We start from the raw sequence: 16,558 nt of genomic DNA, 5'->3' as shown, positions 1-16,558 counted from the left end.
CAATTGTAGCGCCACATGGCACGACGATTCGAGGTCCTCGAAAGGCAGATGGTACGATCCGAAGGGTTCCCGCCATTGTTTCTGTCTCGCTGGCTGCCGGCGCGAGCATATTGTAATAGATAAAGAATTATGATGCACATTTTTCGAGGAAGCGCGCGTACGCGGCGCGCGCACGTCGAAAATCGTGAGAATCGAACGCGAGTTGAGGAGGGGGGGCGCTTCCCCCTTGTCTCGCTAACTAACGACTAACTCGATATTGGCTCTTCGGAATTCTAACGGTAAAATTCTAAAAGCGGCCGTCTTCTCTCGCGTGTTTTATCACGACCCGCCGCCGCGTAGGATCGAGGTGAAAGTTAGCCCCGCGGCCTACCGTTTGAAACGCGCGGCTCGAAAAATTGGGATTTTTACCGCGCGCCGCAGCGAGCACCCGTTAGATGGCTTCCGGTCGAACTCGATCCTCCGAGTCGAATTGAACGGACACATTTCGGCTTTCCGTTATAACGTTAGCCACGTTGGCGTCTTCTTTTTTCTCCGCCCGCGATGTACGGCTACATTCTCGAGCGGAATCGGCGGGCTTGGGATCCGGTTCGGCTAACGTCGTCGTTGGCCGTACCAACATGATCGGCTAACTCGAATTCCGTCGTCCTCGTGAGAGTTTCACATCTCTCCTCCCTTTTATCTCTTTATCTCTCCCTGTTGTTCTCTCCTGTCTCCTCGGCGCGCTCGTTTGACGTTCTCTTTCTCGACTGCCAGAGCGCGCGCGGTGTCATCTTCTTCCGGTTTTCTTCCGCTTCTTTCCGTTCGGTTCCGTTCCGTTGGGGTTTTCTCGCGACCCCTCGAGTCGTTCGCCACTTTCGTACGTTCGTTAGGTTGCCAATGCTGGGCCCTGGGAATGCGCGGTGGCTTTGTCTCTCTTCGTCTTTCTCTCACTCACACCCCTCTCTCTCTCTCTCTCTCTCTCCCCCCTCTCGCCCGTATAAATCCCCCCTCTGCCGCTGCCCACTCTTCACCCCCTATCCCCTTTCGCCAATGCCGCTGCCTCTATCTGCCTCTGTCTCCCTCGCTTTCCCCCGTCTCTTTCGCTCGCGCGTCTTATTGACCCGGACCCGGTTCTCTTCTCCTCTCTCTTCGATTCGCGCGCCGGGTTATACCACCGACTCACACCCGCCGCCTCACGACGATGAGGATTGCCCGAGGGGGCGGAAGCAAGGGGGGCGCGGAATATAGAAGTGAACGAGGAGCGACGAGGGGACGGGGGAGGACAGGTCCGACGTACAGGTCCCGCGATATACATTTTCATTTCATCTTCCTGGCGTGCTATCAGAGATAGAGACAGAGCAAGAGAGGGAGGCAGAGAGAGAGAGAGAGAGAGAGAGAGAGAGAGAGAGAGAGAGAGAGAAAGGGAAAGAAAAAAGAAGCATTGCGTTCCTGGGAAGGGGTCAGGAAAAATTTTCGGCCATTCCCCCCGAGGAGTGCCTCCAGATCGCCGCTCATCTCCGTCCGGTTGCGCGAACAAGCAAATCGCGCAAGTCGGAATTCGCGACATTCGCGACTTCGCGTGAGAGAAGAAACGCGATGAAGACGCGAGGATGTGTCGAGCGAGCGAGCGAGCAAGCGCGCGCACATGTCGCATTCTTGCGACTATCATCGCGCGACTGTGTTGCATCGGTTAGGAGATAACAAGGGGTATAAGAGGAGAGGAACGAATGAATGATGCTGTTCGTCGAACAGAGCAAGTCGAGCCACTGATCGCGGCTCCAAGTTGTAACACGAGTACAATCGAGAAAGGTTCCTCGAGCTCCATAAGAAATTCAACATTGTAGGAAATTTGAGTGAAAAAAAGAACATCTCTTCCAATATGGCGCGCGGCGCCTTGCGTGTACGCAAGACGCTGAAGATGTGGCCACGTAAATCCGGTCTCGGTCCTTTCTGCTCGCGTGAACCGGAGTCTCGCGAGAAAGTTCGATCCTCTCCGGCATACATTCCACGACGAAAAATTTCGGTGGACTCTCCGAGTTTCTTCCGTATCGACCGACGAGGAGGAACAGCCTGTCGTCGCCGGTCGGTAAAGACAGACGACGCGTGTCCTCGTCCTCGTCTTCTTCGCGCGTACACGTACACGTATGAGCGGGAAAAAGGGCGCGTGCGGTGGACGAAAAGCAGGAAGCGTCTCTCCGATGTGGGGCAAATTCCAGCGAGCTAGCGAGCTAGCGAGTGCGTACCAGTGTAACAAAACTAAGAAGGGTAGAAAAAAGGAGAGAGGAAGAGGGGGAGGGAGAGAATCAGAGAGAGAGAGAGAGAGAGAGAGAGAGAGAGAGAGAGAGAGAGAGAGAGAGAGAGAGAGAGAAGTCAACGGAAGAAAGAGTGCGCGACGACGACGTCGACAACGACGACGACGAGGAGTCAGCCAGTCGGCCGCGGTAGATGCGTCCTTCTCTCTCTTTCTCTTTCCGCGTGCCTCTCTTTCTCTGCCTAAAAGTTGACCTCGAGTTTCAAGGGTAGAGAAGGGTTCGCAGTCGTTCGTCCTCTCTCTCTCTCTCTCCACTCCTCCCTCCTCGGCTCACATGCCTTCTCTTTCTCTTTTTCTCCCTTCTTCTCTCTTTCTCTGTCTACCTTACTGGAGGGACTACGGAGAGTCGCGCGCGCGGCTCTCGAATTCTCTACGAACGTAGAGAGAACGGAATGGAAGAGAGAGAGAGAGAGAGAGAGAGAGAGTGTGTGTGAGAGGAGGAGGAGGGAGAGAGAGAGAGAGAGAAAGCGACGTTGCCTGTGGTTCGACATCGGTGGACTCCCGCCATCTCTACCGGCGGCACGGTGCGATTCGATTGGCCGACGCGCTTAGGTTCTCCTTTGTGAGCGGGCGGGTGAAAGCGTGCTTGGCAACGTCGCTGAGAGTTTGCCGGCGTCCGCTGGAAGGAAGGTTGAACTGGTGAGCAAGTGTGAGAGAGCGAGCAAGATAGAGAAGGGAAAGAAAGACAGAGACGGCGAGACGAAACGGCGAACGAGACACCCGGTAGAGAAGGTGGTGGTAAAGGGGCGGAAGGGGGAACTGCGAGAAAGAGCGAGAGAGAGAGAAAGATATAGATCGTACAAGCGCGTCCAGGCGGCTCGTTCTCGCCAGGTTCGCCCTCTGTGTGTGCGCGACGTCGCGTGTTAGAGTCCGCGGTGGCGAGAGAGAAGCGAGTCTCGTGCGCGCGTATGCTTCTCTCCGTGTGAAAAAGCTATTACGCGTCCCACTACTACTACCACCACTACTACCACCACCACCAATACTATTATTGCTACTGCTACTACTACCACCATTACAACGCACTGCTGTTGCTGATACTACTACTGGTACTACTATCGGTACCATAGTCATCGTCAGCGGCGTGCTCGTCGGATACCGGCTTCGTCGCGTCGCGTTGCGTCGCGTCGCCTCGCCTCGCGCCAAACCAAACGTGCGTGAATCGAGCGAGCCGTGTGCCACCGTGTGTATAACGCGCGCGTGGTGCGTCGTCTCTCGCGTCGCGCTCGCAAGCATCGCATCGTTCGGAGGAAGAACGAGTCGTTGCGTGTAAAGCGAAATTCGAGGAAGGAAGGAAGGAGAGAAAGAAATCAAAGTAGACGCGTAGCATAAGGTTTGCGTCGTTATCGCCGGGGGACTGTTGTTGTTGCTGTTTCTTCAGCATCGTATCAAGGACACAGTATTAAGAGGAGCCTTCGTATCCTTCGACGACGCCGTTGTTGCTGGAAGGAACCACCGTGTCGTTGGCAGTCGAACAAGCGAGTCTTGGTCGCGGGACGGGAGAGTGAGACGCGAGGAGAAGACAGACGAAGGGGCAGTGAGAGAGAGAGAGAGAGAGAGAGAGAGAGAGAGAGAAAGAGAGAGATTTCGAAAAAGAAGGCGAGAGAGAAAGACGACGAGGGGAGACGCGAAGCGGCGTGAGCGGCGTTCGACGTCGTTGCTCCACGTCGATGGTGGGGAGACAGAGGGAAAAAGAAAGAGCTAGAGGGGGAGAGAGAGCGCCCTCCTCTACTACCCACCCGTCCACCCCCCGCCGCCTCCTCTGCCCGCCGCCGTACCTACTCACGGAGCTAACGAACGGTCGAGCGTAGCGTCGAGTAGACCGCATCCCAAGTATAACGTACGTATATTATTCCACACGGGAATAACGCGCGCGCGAACTCGTTCTGATTCACCTACGACGGTGTTATCTCGCGCGATTGTCGCGCGACGCACTCGCAGGAAAGTAAGGAGAGCGGAGAAGAAGTACGGGCAGAAGAAGCCGAGAGAGAGAGAGAGAGAGAAAGAGAGAGCGGGCCGAGTAGTCACAGTGAAACGGTGTTTGTAGTGGTGTACCACCATCGAGCCGGCCCGAAAACGCGGCCTGGACGCGCGACGTGTGTGCTGCTGCCGCTACCGCCGTCGTGTGTGACAGTGCGAGAGCGTGTTGAACGCGTGCGTACGATACGTGCATGCGGTGCGTGCGTACGTACGTACGGTGCGTGCCTCTCCTATCTCACCGATACTTAAGCGTCGTCGGTACCAGCGAGTTCCTCCCCGAGTTCGAATGCGAGACGGGCTCTACGTGTATATATCGTGCGTACATGCGTGAGTGAGTACGTGCGTGCGTGTGCGTGCGTGCCGGGTGTTCCTTCTCCCTCGAACGAGTGTCGCGGAGCGAGAGAAAGAGAGAGAGAGAGAGAGAGAGAGAAAGAGCGAGAGAGAGAGAGAGAAAGAGAGAGAGAGAGAGAGAGAAAGAATCGTCGTCTCGTCGTCATCGTTGGTTGGTGTGTGCGTGTGCACTGTGCGTGCGCGCGGGATGTTACCGAGTCGGTGAGCGTGCGCGGGTACGTGTGAGTACCTCAGGGGGGAAGAGAGAGAGAGAAAGAGAGAGAGGGAGGGTGAAAGAGAGACGGCAAGAAAGTTAGAGGAGAGAGAGAGAGAGAGAGAGAGAGAGAGAGAGAGAGAGAGAGAGAGAGAAAGAAAGAAAGAGAAAGAGAGAACGTTAGCGCGTGCATGTGTGCGCGCGCGCGCGACCGAGCAATTCCTTCGTGCATCCTTCTTCTTTCCCTCGCTGGTATTACCGGCGAGTAAAAAAAGACAAGAAGCTGAGGTGACAAACGGACGTACTCGCGCGTGTACGACATGTCGGAGCATCACCGCGTAGCAGCCGGTGGCTGGGGCACGGCGAGCCCGGCAAACCGAGAGGATGCCAGCGGCGGTGCCGCCTGGTGGCCCTCGGGCCTCAACACTGTCTCAACCGATCAACAACAGCAGCAACAACAAAATCTACATCAACACCTGATGAACCAGCAGCAGCAACAGCAGCAGCAACTCGCTCAACAGCAACAGCAACCGCAACACCATCCGGACATCGTCCGAAGTACCGCCGCCGCCGCCGCCAGCCAGCAGCTCTTCTCCTACAAAATGGCCTCCAGCTTCCAGAACCCGGCCACCACCGGCACGCAGTCGTCGAGTCCGGTGTCGACGTCCACGCCGGTCTCCGCGCAATGCATGAGGGGCAGTTACGATTACAGGCTCGGCACGGGTCCTGGACAAGGCGGCGGCGGCGGTGGTGGAGGTGGCGGCGGTGGCGGTGCTGGCGGCGGCGGTGGCGTGCCTGCCGGCACACCTTCCGCACCGCCGCCCGGCGTGCAGTGGTGGTATTCAGGTGGAGTTATGGACGCCGGACAGAACAACCTGCACCAGCAGTTGCAGAGTCAGCAACAGCAGCAACAACAGCAGCAACAACAGCAGCAACACCTCTCACCCATTACCACGCAAACGTCCACGCCCCCCGTAATGTCCCCGGTATGTTGCGAAGAACATTATCATCCCCCGTTGAGGGAGGCAGAGCGGTTTCCTTTCTTGAGCGGCTTCTTTTCTGTTCACTCTCTCGCGTGATCCGCGCGTACTTCCCTTCTTTTGCACTTGCCGAAGCATTGCATGGCCTCTGTATATACCACTCCGGTGTTCGCGAATAATAAACCTGATGTGTAATCACACGTAACGTGTAGTACACACGTATATTTCCGAAACGGCAGGGTGAAAAAATGGACGATTTTACGAAAATACAGAAAGCGCGACTGAAAAAAGAACTATCTTGCCTGAGGTGGAATGCCAGACGCCGCGGTGTCAGCCTGCAATTTTAGCGTGAATTTAAGTAAGCGATCAGGTTCGAGTCAGTGCGAAAAGTTCATTAACTTTGTACGAAACTGTACTTGTCGCGAGCATCGATAATCAGCCGAGTTCGGGCTCGATGAGGAGGAACGTTGGCTCTCTCTTTCTCCGTACTTTTCTCCAACCTTGAGTTGGCAGCACAGTCGAGATTAAAGAGGAATGAATATTGTACGCCCGGATTTTTGTCTTGCAGGATAAATTTACATCGCGATCGGTCCATCTCTGTACCCTCGATTCATATATCCAGGCGCGATACCACCGTCCCTTCGATCGGAGTGACCGTGTCCGGTAACGGGATGGCGTTTATACTCGACGCCTTTGTATCACATAGAAGATATACGTAGGCCGAAACGCGGCGACCTCGCTCCGCACCCTGCCCCCTCCTCGGCGGCCTTTCGGCCGCTTTCGCGCGCGCGGTGAGCGAACGAACGAACGAGCGAGCGAACGAGCGGGTAGGTAACGAGCGAAGAAGAGAAATATACCTGGTCCAACCAGGTGGCCACGCGGCACTTTTGACAACTTTTCCGGCACCTCCACCGCGACGCACGAGAGACATGCGTGAAAGGGACTGTTCCTTTTGGTTGCGCTTCCTGCGCTTAAAAACATCCCCGGTACAGCTAGTCTTTTCACTTTGTACGAATCCAAGGACTAAGGTCTAATCGATAATTAGAAGTAACCCGCGAGCTTTTACTTCGAAATATTTTACTTCTCACTCCGGGAGATGTGATTGATTTTCCTCTCTCGATGGTCAAACAAAACACCATTGAAAAAATATAATGCGTAGCTGACGGTGATGTAGGAATTTATGAGTAAAGAAAAAAGGCAAGGCGAGTGTATAGACTAGCGCTCCGAGAAAAGAGAAAGATGAAAGGTCGCAGATGTAGGGAGAGAGAGGGTATAACTGAAAAGAACGGCGGACCTCGTGGTTCTCTATCTTCATTGATATCGGCTGGTCCGCGGCTCTACTCGTCGTTCCTTCTACCCTGTGTCGTTGCCGGGCTTTTCCGTTCCGCTGGTTTGCCGATTTCTTCGCGGTCGCCAGAAATCGTGGATCGGACGTGTCGTGACCATTGATGAACTAGTGCTATCGATCACAGCCAGACTCGTGTCTACGGTAATTCAAATATGAAGTAGGAAAACATCAATAATTAATTAATATCATTAGCTAATACTGTAGCGTTTCCGAATCCCTAGTTTCAGAGAAATTTTTTTGAAAATTTCTAGACTTCTTAAAAAGCGCGCACATTTCAAGCTTCCAGAAAAAAATATTGCATCCAACAATAACCGACTAAAGCGTTCTATCAGTTTGTACGATAATGAAATATTAATATATTTGTAATAATATTAATACCACAGGATCGCGTCAACTATTTTCTCTCTGTGTTGGAGTTTACATTTCAATCGCTCCTTCAGAGGTCTCGTCTGGGGAACCTGGATATTTCTAATTTTTCATTAGTTTTTCATACGGTTAGGTTAGGTAATATACGCATACATAAATTTTTCACGTATATATTGATATTTTGATACAGTTGATCAAATATCAATATATATAAAAATGTGTATACACACACACGCACGCATTATACAAAATATTGTTGCGATCCTGTCGCAGCCGGTTTTCGCGCGTTTCATCGTGGTCGCCCGCCTTCCTGACTCGCTTGCTCCCGCGCGCAGCTCTCGCCCCGCGTCCGTCTGTCCGTCCGTCCGTCCGTCCGCTCGTCCGTCCGTCCGTCCGTACGTACGTACGTACGTACGTCCGCCGTCCGCTATTGATTCCGGGTTTCGTGCGGCCTTCTTCGTAAGTGCGTTCGCGTTCGGCGAGTCCAGCCGCGCTGTCGGTTGGCTCGTTCGTTGCTTCGTTTGGTACCTTTTCGTCCGTTTTCGCTCCTGGATTCGCGATTCCGTCAATGCAAAGTGGTCGAAAATATTCGTCCGTTGGGCACGGAAAGCGAGAGACTACGAAGATATTCTCTGCCCGGTTGTACACACTCCGCATTTTTCTTCATTTCGAGATTATTTGGTTTCATTAGTACTACGCTCTGATCGATCACTCGGATTTGAAATTCAAATTCGATGGGTTTCGGCAGGATATCTACATAGATTTACATGGAAAATAGTGAACGCAGGAGGTGAAAACAAGTTATTTTCTCTAAAATGTGGTGGAAAATACAGTCTCGCCATTGCGGAGTGACAGTGAAATTCTCGACGTCGAGTGAAAACTGTCGCCTCTGGAAGCGATTTATATAACTTGCTGATTGTAATTACCTAATTTCAAGCGGACTTTAACGGAGTCTCGATCGAAGAAGCTCAGCCACAAGATGTACAGGGTGCCTTGAACGCAACGATTCATTTCTTCCCCTCTTTGATGAATTTTGCACCGATGTTCTCCTCGACGTAGACCCAACGAACATCTGAGATTGCCATATTCTCTAACGATTTCTCGATCTTGATCATCGGAAGCTGCAATGATATCAAGTGTATTAGAATTGCGCGAACGATTTTCTCTCGTCGCGAGATCGCGGGCGGATAATCGGAGCTTAACGCAGTGTAACGAAAGCGGAATCCTGTTCGGGATATATGCCGGGCTACGAACGAAAGTTCACATATGAAAGTCCGTGATGAATGATCCGTCCGATTACGCACTTTCGAGATGATAATCCGCGATAGAAACGCAATTCCTTTCGCAATCTTCCGCTTTGGAGATCGCTCGGCGATTTTTCCTTCGGAGCCTCGACGAAGAGACTGCGAGAAATAGACGTATAAATATCTGACGTAGGAAATGATAAATATTAATAACGACGTAGAATCAAAGAATTATAATCGAAATAACGTTTGGGTTTGATGTTGCTCGAGTACAATATAAATTCTAATTTATTTTTATAAAGCAGGGACTGTATAATATTGATATTGAGATAAAGAAATAATGGTAATTATAATATTATATTGATTAATATTATAATATTGATTGAGAGAGAGAGAGAAATGCGTGTATTATTTATACATATTATAATATTAATTAATTTGCGGATGTGTGCCTCAAGGGTTGCCATGTTCTTGTCGATTCGCCCCCCCCCCCCCGCTACCCCTCTTCTTGCGTTGTCGCATTTTGCGGTTTTTTTTTTTTTTTTTTTTTTTTTTTTTTTTTTTTTTAATACTACTAAAGCTACTTCAAATACGTACCGCAGCACGCGGATATGCTTGGTATACGCGATACCGGGAGCCTTTAACACACGACCAAGCGCAATTTACGCTTTAATTAACACGCACGCGGTAATACCTCGACAGTGAGAGTACACGTGCTCTAACTTCCAAATAAGTTCGAGAGTTACCGCGTGCGGACGAACGTGTGCGAGCGCTCAATGTCCCGATCGTCGTGATCTAGAATGCTGTCGATCAGTCGTGTCAGTCCAGACCCTTTCGTTGTACATATATATTTGTCCTTATTATCTTCCTCTTCTTCTGCATGCAGTGGTAAATCGGAGCAAGCGGTGTTGTACGGAGCTTTCTTCCTACCGACATTCGTAGGAGATAACCACTGCTCAGCGTAAACATCTGGCTGCTTCTACGCGCTATAACGCGTGCTCGACGTTAATTTTACTTCTGCCGCGCCGCGAATACGGATAACCATCGTCGTCGTAATGCGATGCGCAAGGCATCAATTTTTAATCCCTCGATGATGCACTTTTACATTTTGCGCCATGCAAGTGTATAGAACGTTTCGTAGAGAAGCGCGTGCGATCATGAGAAAGCGAGAGGGGAAAAATAACGAGCGCGCCCTAGCACGATCAGAAGAATTTTTCCACTCGCCAATCTCGATCGGGGCGCGCTCTCTTCGTTTCACTCGTCATCTATTGTTCCTTAATTTTTTATTCTCGTTTCCGAAATCGCATCGTACAGATTGGCACGTTTAAAATGGCATACTTGAATATCACTAGAGCGTAAGCCAGCACAGAGAAGAGGAACGATATTTTCAAGTAAACAGCTTTAAATGGTCGACCGCTGTTATCAGCGACGAAACATAAAATTCATTACGCTATAGCATATCGAAATTTCGATACGTAAACGCAACACAGTCCCATAGGACGAGAAATCGTTAACAGAATTAAAATTTAATTAATTAAGTCAGCCAGTATATTTTATGTATGCGATATATTGGGCCATCCCATAAATAATGCGAGCTTCCTTTCAGAGTGACATCGCTGAATCTTTATCGCGAGTACGAAAGGCACTTTCGTCTCGTGTGAGCGAAGATGTCTTTCGCTGCGCTTAAAGAAAAAAGGAAAGAACGTACAAAAGACTCGCATTATTTATGGAGTGGACTCAATAATAATGTCGATTCTACATGGTAGTTATTTTGCCGGCAGATCTCACATCCGAACGTAGGTCAGCTAGATTTCCGATTATTTCTGCAGGTACGTGGTTAAATATTATTATCGCAGTCTGAGTAATAATGGTCGGTATATCGTACATATGGCGCAAGTATAAATGTGGTACGTTAACGCTATGTCTGTGCGCGATGAATGTACAACGCAACGTTTATGTGCATATTAACGTATACGGCATAAATGGACTATAGTCCGCGAGATCGGCCTTAAGTGTAAAGTCGTATTCTAAATGGACACGACGATAATATAATAAGCAGACTCACTGCACCTTCGTTTCGATTTCATCTCATTTATACTAGAGATACTATATATATATATATATATATATGTGCGTGTGTGTGTGTGTGTGTGTGTATGTATATATGTATGTATATGTATATATGTATATATATGTATGTATGTATATATATATATGTGTGTATATATATATATTACTATACGTATGTATGTTACAAGGATTGTCCTTGTACGTACGTACGGCGCCGTTGCCGTGTGATTGTACTACGGTAACATAATGCAACGCTATAAATATCATGCCATAGCAAACATATTATTCAATCCTAATTTATCACTGTGGCGTGATATTATTGTATGGCATTACACGCACCACTATGCTATATAATAATTATATATATGCACAACCATGGTAAATATCACGTAATATATCAGTACGATATAATGACCATTGTTATTATGGCAAAATAAAAAACGCGCGTTCGTACGGCGAGCATTGTTACGTCTCTCATTGTCAATGTGAGATCGCGGGCAGCAGCAGCGGCAGCAGTAACGGCGGTAGCAGTCGTTTATTAATTAACTCTCGCAAGTCGTATTACGTAAAGTGCGTAACTACTGCGCCTCGGTTCGCACGCGCGCGAATAACTTGCTGAATTCGCTCGTTCATCAAATGCACTTACATTTTGCCCCTTCTCTGCTGAAATCTTCATTTTTTCGCGATCGCTTCTCGGCAAGTCGGAGATAACAGTAACGCGCGACGAAATCCTCTTCCGGCTTCTTGCGCGAATTTCTCGTAATACGATGGTATTCCTTACTCCGCATGATGCACACAGTTTTCCTGATTTGAAAATAGAAAATTTCTATTTTAGAATATTTCATATTTTTCCTACACAAGATGGATGCATAGATGCATAGAATTTCTGTGTCTGATAATTTTGATTTCTCTTAACATAGAGATGGAATGTTCTCTTACACTTTAAACTTGAGTTTTTATAATGTAAAAGTAAAGATTTTTCCTTTCACAGCTTGTGTTACTTTTGATATAAAAAGAAAAATAAATGATTACTAGGGGAATAATTAGATTAGGAGAAATTTAGAGTTTAAATTTCTTTTCGCATAAAAACAGGGAAAATTCATTGAAAATTCCAGAAAACTGGAAAATCCTGATCATTTTTATAAATTGGCAACTTATTTCGTGAAAAAAACTCAAGTCTCTATACTAAAAGAGGAAAATAGAAGGTTTCTATTTCAGAATTTAAATTTTCTTTGACATAAAAGTAAAAGTAAGAACTTACTATTTTCATGACTTGTTGCCCAAAGGAACCGACGAGTTACTTTACTGTTCTCCGCGGCAAAGTTTTGCATTGTAGACTGTTTGCTTGGATTTCAGCACCAAATACAGCAGCTACCGCAAAATAATCTTCAACAAAATAACGCTCAGAGTCTGCAGCGGGACAATATGCCGAGAGGAAAAGATTCGAAGCCAAGGGGACGGATGACAGCATATGCGTTCTTCGTCCAGACGTGTCGTCAGGAGCATAAAAAGAAGCATCCTGAGGAGAAGATCGTTTTCCGAGAGTTTTCCAAAAAGTGTGCAATGAGATGGAAGGTAAGTTCTTTTTTTTCAGCTTCGAACAGGCTACCTATAGAACGTTATAAAATGAATTAGTCTTGGCACTTATATTTATATTATACTATAAATTAACGTTAACCAATTGTGAAAATAATGAATCGATTGTGAAGATAAAAACTTTCCATAATAAGAATATTTCTACTCTTTACTAAAATCGAGAGCTTTTATAATAAAATACATACAATCATATCATATAATCGGAGAGACGATCGAATTTGCCGCATCGATTTCACAGCTCGAAGTACGAGTGAAGAGTGAGAGGCGTTTGATGTTCTGTCGAAAGTTTCGCAAATTTCATGGGAATTACTTTGACTCCAAATACATACGTTTTGATAAACACGACGAGTGCAGTCAAAACGCAATCAATACGTAGTGTTAATTTGCGTCAATCTCATTTGCGAAAACAATCGAACTTATAGTAATGAGAAACGTCGCTGATACTTGCGAAAAAAGCTCTTTGCGTTGCGATCGTTTCTTTTTTCTTATTAGTCCGTGATTATGGACAGAATATACTTATTATATAGATTACATCGTATGTTTGTAGACCATGTCAGACAAAGAGAAGAAACGTTTCCATGAAATGGCAGAGAAAGATAAGAAGAGATACGACGCAGAGATGCAAAACTATACGCCGCCTAAGGGAGAGAATAAAGGCAGGGGCAAGAAACGCAAACACATCAAGGATCACAATGCTCCCAAGAGATCGCTGTAAGCCTCTCGTGTTATATATAGTGTGTCGCCGAATTTGATGGAAAAATTTGCCGACTGACATTCAGACAGATAGATAAATAGAGAGAAGAACTAATATGAAAGATTGACCATAAATTCGTATTCAATATTTAAACATCGTGAAGAACTTATATATATGTGTATATATATATATGTATATATATAAATTTCTAAAGTATTAAAAAATCTTATACATTTAAAAAATCTTATATATTTATATCGAAAAAAATTTCAGTTTTTTTTTCCCGATATAATTGTATAAGATTTTTTTATTTGAATTTTCACTCTTATTCAAATAGATAAGTATAAAAAAATCGTGCTTACATTTATTCTATTCAATTCACGAGGCATTGACATAGACGTTGCACTATTAATGTTCCGTATGTTTGAATTGACGATTCTACTTTATCGATTCTATCAGATCCGCCTTTTTCTGGTTCTGCAATGATGAACGTGGCAAAGTTAAGATGCTAAATCCCGAGTACGGCGTGGGCGATATAGCTAAAGAATTAGGCAAGAAATGGTCAGATGCAGATCCTGAAACCAAATCTAAATACGAGGCTATGGCGGAGAAGGACAAGGCTCGATATGAGAGGGTAACGTGTCTGTCAAGATTCATTCTTATAACTGTTTAACACACTGAATACATCGTGTGTCATATGCTTTCGATACTCTGCAGAATTTTTCTGTTGTACCTTATCACACTCTTAGGCCGGTATTCATAGTCGAATCTTATATTTAAGACAGTCTCAAGTTCATCTTCAGATGCTGTACAAATTATTTCATTGGCTACGGGGTATCTGAAGATGAACTTAAGACGGTCTTAAATATAAGACCTGATTATGAATACCGGCTTTAGTCTTCCCATATAAATTTTTTTACCACATTGTTTGCTCCTTTTTACTATGTGTTCGTGTCTTTTAATCAACAGATAAATCAACAAATGAGAATTATTTAATATATTTTTCCTCTCTTGCAGGAAATGACCGCGTACAAAAAAAAAATGCAGGACGGCGCCCCGGTGGTGGGCGGTGCGCCGGCAAATACTGTAAAAAGCGACAGCGAAGAGGAATGGAAGGAAGACGACGAATAGCGGATGCACGTCGAAATTTCATCTATCACCCCGTGTCCTTCATCCTGAAAGCATACCTCACCTACTGTACGTACCATTGACCTTAGCGTGAGCGTACTTACACCACTAGGAGAACAAAATAACTAACCACCAATTCAACCTTACCTACCTTATCAACCTACCACAATCTACCAACCAACTACTTACCTACCTACCCAAAACCAAACAACCAACCATAACCAACGAACCACATCAACCAACCAAGCCTCCTTTCTCCTAATCCTACCCTGATTATTTACGATAATAATAAAAAAGGTACCCCGCGCGATTTATGATAATTATTTTAAAAAAAGAAAAATATTGTATGTGTGAGAGTGCCGCCGCGCGTGCGCGAGTTTGAGCGAGAGGCGAGAGGATTGTGTGAGTGACATTTGTACTTTAAAACATTATTGATAGTAAAAAAATGATGTAAAGTGGCTAGTAGGATAGAAGTCGGAAGAAGAAAGAAAGAAAGAAAAAGGAAAAAAAAAGGAATATGAAGAAAGGTCGCGGAGAGGATGAAGAATGATATATTGCGCCCGCTCTTTCTTTCTGTTCCGTGTGAGAAAGGCGCAAAAAGGGCTCAATCATTGTTGACTTTCCGCTCTCTCTCTCTCTCTCTCCGACGCTGTTACTACAAGCTAGCTAAGGCTTAGTTTACCGCTATTGACGAAACTTGACGAAGACGATACAGTTTCTTCCGAGCGGCGTTTTATTAGTGGAACCCGCTGAGAATTCATTTTAATTTTGATTTATCGAATTTTGTTCTCTCAATACCCCGTACAAGAGATACAAATTTTTTCTGAATATCAGTAAATGTATCAATATATAGTTTAAACGATGTATTATTATAGTTACAGCAATACTATAATAATACATTTATATATGTTGATATATTTATAAATATACATGGGTATATTATTGTTACGTGCAAGCGCATTTCCAACGGTGCGATATGTATTAATATGCAAAAGCTTTCATGTGCTATCGGCGCATCGATATGTTCAGCTTTTGTACTCAATTGTACTTGGATTGTAAAAAAAAATGTTTGAGCGAAAAAGCAAGATATATACAGTGAAAAATAATATATTTTGAATAATATGTTTAATTTTTAATTAATTCGTCGCTGGTCGTCTTCGTTGTGACACACATACACAAACTCACATATACACAGATTATTATTGTATATCCTTGTACAGAGAGCTTTGTCTTTCCTTTCGTACTTTTTAGCGAATTTGATCGTGTTGAGCGCGCGTGCCGGGGGCATGGGGCTGCTTTTTACGTATGCAATGATGTGCGAATGTAATTTGTTTCTCGGGTACACGCACGTCGTAGTAATAATACTGTAAGTACATTTAGTATAATTATTATAAGTGTACGTGTATTTTCGACGCGGATTTCTGGATTTTCCTATGACTCTCTTAAAGCTTTTTCTTTAGCGTGCGACTATATAACTTTTGTTTTTCTGATCAACACTTGTGTTATTACGAGCTGTACGAGCCACGTGATTGAGCCTTATTACTGATAGCTGATAAGCGATCGCTCGAATCGAGTCGAGAGAACTGTGTACGAGAGAGAACGAGAGTGAAAGAGAGAGGGAGAGAATGCGAGAGTGAAAGAGTGAGAGCAAGTGTGTGTGTGTGTATGCATGTGTGTAGCTCACAGCTTTTACTAAATCAAAATTAGCAAAGCCATGGAGCAGAGCGATATCGCCGAGTTCTTGACACTGACATGAAATGACAACTGTTGTACTCACGAAATTCAGAGGGATTTCATTCCTTCACGATAGACTCACATGCCAGACACAAGATTACAGTGTCTAATTATATGATGTCAGAAAGCGACTGAAAGCACGCAAATTAATCCTGCGGTGTACGTCGAAATAAATTAATTTTTCTTTTTCTTTTTTCTTTTCTTTTTCTTTTCTTCTGGAAAATTTCGTAGAGTAATTTAGTAATGATATATGTTTAAGATTATTTATGCGAAACAAGTGAACCGAAATCGAGTATATTCTGATATACTGCATTGTTAAATTATTTACACATTATTATGCGTCTTATACTGACTATACATTATTAAATATATTCTGTTTATTATATATTACATTCCGAGAGATGTTACGTTTCATATTATATGAAAAATTTCATATATGTTTGATATTATATTGATACTATTTAGCATATACTCGATTTCATACTTGATTACATGAATTTTTCATCACATAAAATCAACTCGTAATTTTTATATAAGCATTACTTGAGTTCACAAATGAGATCTAGATTGTGAATTGTGAATTAACC

The 16,558-nt window shown here is 45.6% G+C and overlaps 1 protein-coding gene across 2 annotated transcripts; it reads left to right on the top strand.

Annotated features, from left to right (window-relative positions):
* Positions 1-4,993: 4,993 nt before the first annotated feature.
* On the top strand, positions 4,994-16,160 carry LOC105191035 (high mobility group protein DSP1). Of its 2 annotated transcripts, XM_011154124.3 has the most exons (6): positions 5,132-5,797; positions 10,531-10,578; positions 12,176-12,394; positions 12,963-13,126; positions 13,569-13,743; positions 14,127-16,160. In XM_011154124.3, the coding sequence occupies exons 1-6, from the start codon at positions 5,132-5,134 to the stop codon at positions 14,238-14,240; spliced, it is 1,386 nt and encodes a 461-aa protein (XP_011152426.2). In that variant the 3' UTR covers positions 14,241-16,160. The 2 variants fall into 2 exon arrangements, with proteins under 2 accessions (XP_011152427.2, XP_011152426.2); XM_011154125.3 differs by lacking the exon at positions 10,531-10,578 and having other exon boundaries at positions 4,994-5,797.
* The last annotated feature ends 398 nt before the right edge of the window (positions 16,161-16,558 follow it).

The sequence above is a fragment of the Harpegnathos saltator genome, unplaced genomic scaffold, assembly GCF_003227715.2.
Source record: "Harpegnathos saltator strain DR-91 unplaced genomic scaffold, Hsal_v8.6 scaffold59, whole genome shotgun sequence".
Classification (NCBI taxonomy): Eukaryota; Metazoa; Arthropoda; class Insecta; order Hymenoptera; family Formicidae; genus Harpegnathos; species Harpegnathos saltator.
The sequence above is the reverse complement of the archived record's forward strand: the minus strand, read 5'-3'. Positions and strand labels throughout refer to the sequence as shown.